The following is a 3,060-nucleotide window of genomic DNA, read 5'->3' as shown; positions in this document are numbered from 1 at the left end:
AGTTTTTACAGTGAATTTACTGGTTTTTATTAGTTATTATTGCATTTTTAATGCTTAGTTTTAGTTTAGTTTAGTTTTACTAGTTCTAGTATTAGTTTTTTATAGTTTGAATAAACATATTTATCAATGAATCCTCCAGCTTGTGATGTTCCTGTGAGTTCACTAACCAGCAGATATTTGGTCACTAGTTAAAGCATCCATTATAGTGACACCTTCCTAAAATAATTGTGTAATTCATTTTTACCAACACTTAAGTTGTGGGGACCTGGCATTGGTCCCCACAGTGTAGGAAAACCCTGTCCACACACACACCAGGTGAACAGACGCAGGTCTTTATCATGTTCCTGTGTTGATGTTGGTCAGCTGGTTCTAACCGGCTGCACATTAAAAGGCTCATATCTGACCCACTCCCACTCCGACATGTGTTCTGGAGGTCCATAAAGTCCAGGTCTGAGGGGTCGGGTCCACTTGACCTCACAGGTTCCCCACCTGAGACCTGAGGAGCCTCCTGGACGTGTTAAACTCTTCCACACCTGGTTGGTCCTCTTCAGGGGCCTCAGAGCAGCTCACCTGTCCACCTGCGTAAAGTGAGGAAGAGTAGTGATGAAGAGGGTTTGAGTCTGGATGAAGTCAGACTTATTGTTTCTTCACAGATGAAGTTACTGAACCTGTACATCAAGCGAGCTCAGACCACCAACAGCAACAGCAGCAGCTCCTCAGATGTTTCCTCACACAGTTAACCTGCGAAGAGCCGCCAAGCCCCGCCCCCTGCTCCCCCGCCGCCGCCGCCGCTGGACTCACCGGACCTGCTCCCCTCCTCCATAAACTGCAGCTCTGCCATGTTCTCCTCCTGAGGTGGAGCTGTTCTCCTGTTTGCCCTGTCAGAGCTGGAGGAGGAGGAGGAGGAGGAGGAGGAGCCCCGCCCCCTCCACCCCCCAGGAGGAGACCAACAGTTTGTCATTTGGCTGGCCCAGTGATGGTAAGAAGATCAGACTGATCATGACTCGCTGCAGCTCCAGCTTCTCTTCTTTTATTTTATTTTTATTTTATTTTAATGAGTTTGTTGAAGAAAGCGTCTAAAAACACGACATCATAAACTGACAGATGAACTCTGACTTCCTGTTGAGAGAATTAAACTCTACARTCAGCTCGTTCTGAGCACGCTCACTGGCTCTGTCTGAGCAGGAAGTGACTGACTCCAGGATTTATATCCAATAAATTAGACTTTTTCAGATCATTTCAAAATAAAAGTGACGGCAGAAGAACTGAGGAGGAAGATGTTTGTTCTTCAGTTTTCAGATTAAAAGCACACTGACGTTCTCATGAACCCAACATTTGTTCTGTTTTATTCTCACTGCAGTTTAGGATTATTGGAGTTTTTTTTACTACAAAGTAAGATCGTTCCTGAAACGKTCTGAGAGCACTTCCTTCAGTCCTTCACAATAAGAGTCTTAAACGTACGTACTGAATCCCAGATCATCCAAAACTTAAATTATTATTATTTTTCTCCAGATGAACTTGTGTTCAAATCGTGTTTTGATGAATTATGTGTCTTTAAGGTAGACGTTTCTGACAGGATGTCTACAGGTGTGTTTGTTTACCTACAGAAACAGGAAGTGACTGAAACCAGGTCAAATGAAAGAAAAAACAGTTTTTAAATGGCTCCACATCATCGTCGTTTAACCCAGTTTCTTTTCTTTAGCAGCAGATTCAGAATAAATCACATAAAAAATCTGTAATCTTTAATAAATAATAATTATAATCCTTTAATTTAAAAGCTCAGAACCTTTCTACTCAAAGTTCTGCTTGTGTTTCCAGACTGAAACCAACCGTCTCTGTGGGTTCTATACCCATACCTCTGGGTTCTATAAAACATGACTCGGCAGGTCATTCTAGACTGTAAAACATGACTCGGCAGGTTAATCTAGGTTCTATAAAACATGACTCTGTAGGTCATTCTAGACTGTAAAACATGACTCAGCAGGTTAATCTAGGTTCTATAAAACATGACTCGGCAGGTCATTCTAGGTTCTATAAAACATGACTCGGCAGGTTAATCTAGGTTCTATAAAACATGACTCGGCAGGTCATTCTAGGTTCTATAAAACATGACCCAGCAGGTTAATCTAGGTTCTATTAAACATGACTCGGCAGGTCATTCTAGGTTCTATAAAACATTACTCGGCAGGTCATTCTAGGTTCTATAAAACATGACTCGGCAGGTCATAGTAGGTTCTGTAAAACATGACTCGGCAGGTCATTCTGGGTTCTATAAAACATGACTCGGCAGGTCACTGTAGGTTCTGTAAAACATGACTCGGCAGGTCATTCTGGGTTCTATAAAACATGACTCGGCAGGTCATAGTAGGTTCTGTAAAACATGACTCGGCAGGTCATTCTGGGTTCTGTAAAACATGACTCGGCAGGTCATAGTAGGTTCTGTAAAACATGACTCGGCAGGTCATTCTGGGTTCTGTAAAACATGACTCGGCAGGTCATTCTAGACTGTAAAACATGACTCGGCAGGTCATTCTAGACGCTATAAAACATGACTCGGCAGGTCATTGTAGGTTCTGTAAAATATGACTCGGCAGGTCATTCTAGACTAAAACATGACTCGGCAGGTCATTCTGGGTTCTATAAAACATGACTCGGCAGGTCATTCTAGACTCTGTAAAACATGACTCGGCAGGTCATTCTGAATTCTGTAAAACATGACTCGGCAGGTCATTGTAGGTTCTGTAAAACATGACTCGGCAGGTCATTGTAGGTTCTGTAAAACATGACTCGGCAGGTCATTGTAGGTTCTGTAAAACATGACTCGGCAGGTCATTCTGAATTCTGTAAAACATGACTCGGCAGGTCATTCTGGGTTCAGTAAAACATGACTCGGCAGATCATTTTGGGTTCTGTAAAACATGACTCAGCAGGTCATTGTAGGTTCTGTAAAACATGACTCGGCAGGTTAATCTACGTTCTGTAAAACATGACTCAGCAGTAAAAACCTGCACATCCACACCTGATGTTTTTGTAAATACACTTTCAGCCGCTGCTCCACAG

At 42.6% G+C, this 3,060-nt stretch overlaps 1 protein-coding gene across 1 annotated transcript; it reads left to right on the top strand.

The window, feature by feature from the left end:
- Nucleotides 1-653: 653 nt before the first annotated feature.
- On the top strand, nucleotides 654-3,060 carry LOC106511584 (CLIP-associating protein 1-B; the record flags this gene model as incomplete). The annotated part of the gene is given in 2 exon segments (XM_014000342.1): nucleotides 654-2,594; nucleotides 2,625-3,060. A coding segment is annotated over 1 exon segment (87 nt), but the record flags the coding sequence as incomplete, so codon positions are not given.

This window comes from Austrofundulus limnaeus, unplaced genomic scaffold, assembly GCF_001266775.1.
Source record: "Austrofundulus limnaeus strain Quisiro unplaced genomic scaffold, Austrofundulus_limnaeus-1.0 Scaffold2956, whole genome shotgun sequence".
Taxonomy (NCBI): domain Eukaryota; kingdom Metazoa; phylum Chordata; class Actinopteri; order Cyprinodontiformes; family Rivulidae; genus Austrofundulus; species Austrofundulus limnaeus.
The sequence above is the reverse complement of the archived record's forward strand: the minus strand, read 5'-3'. Positions and strand labels throughout refer to the sequence as shown.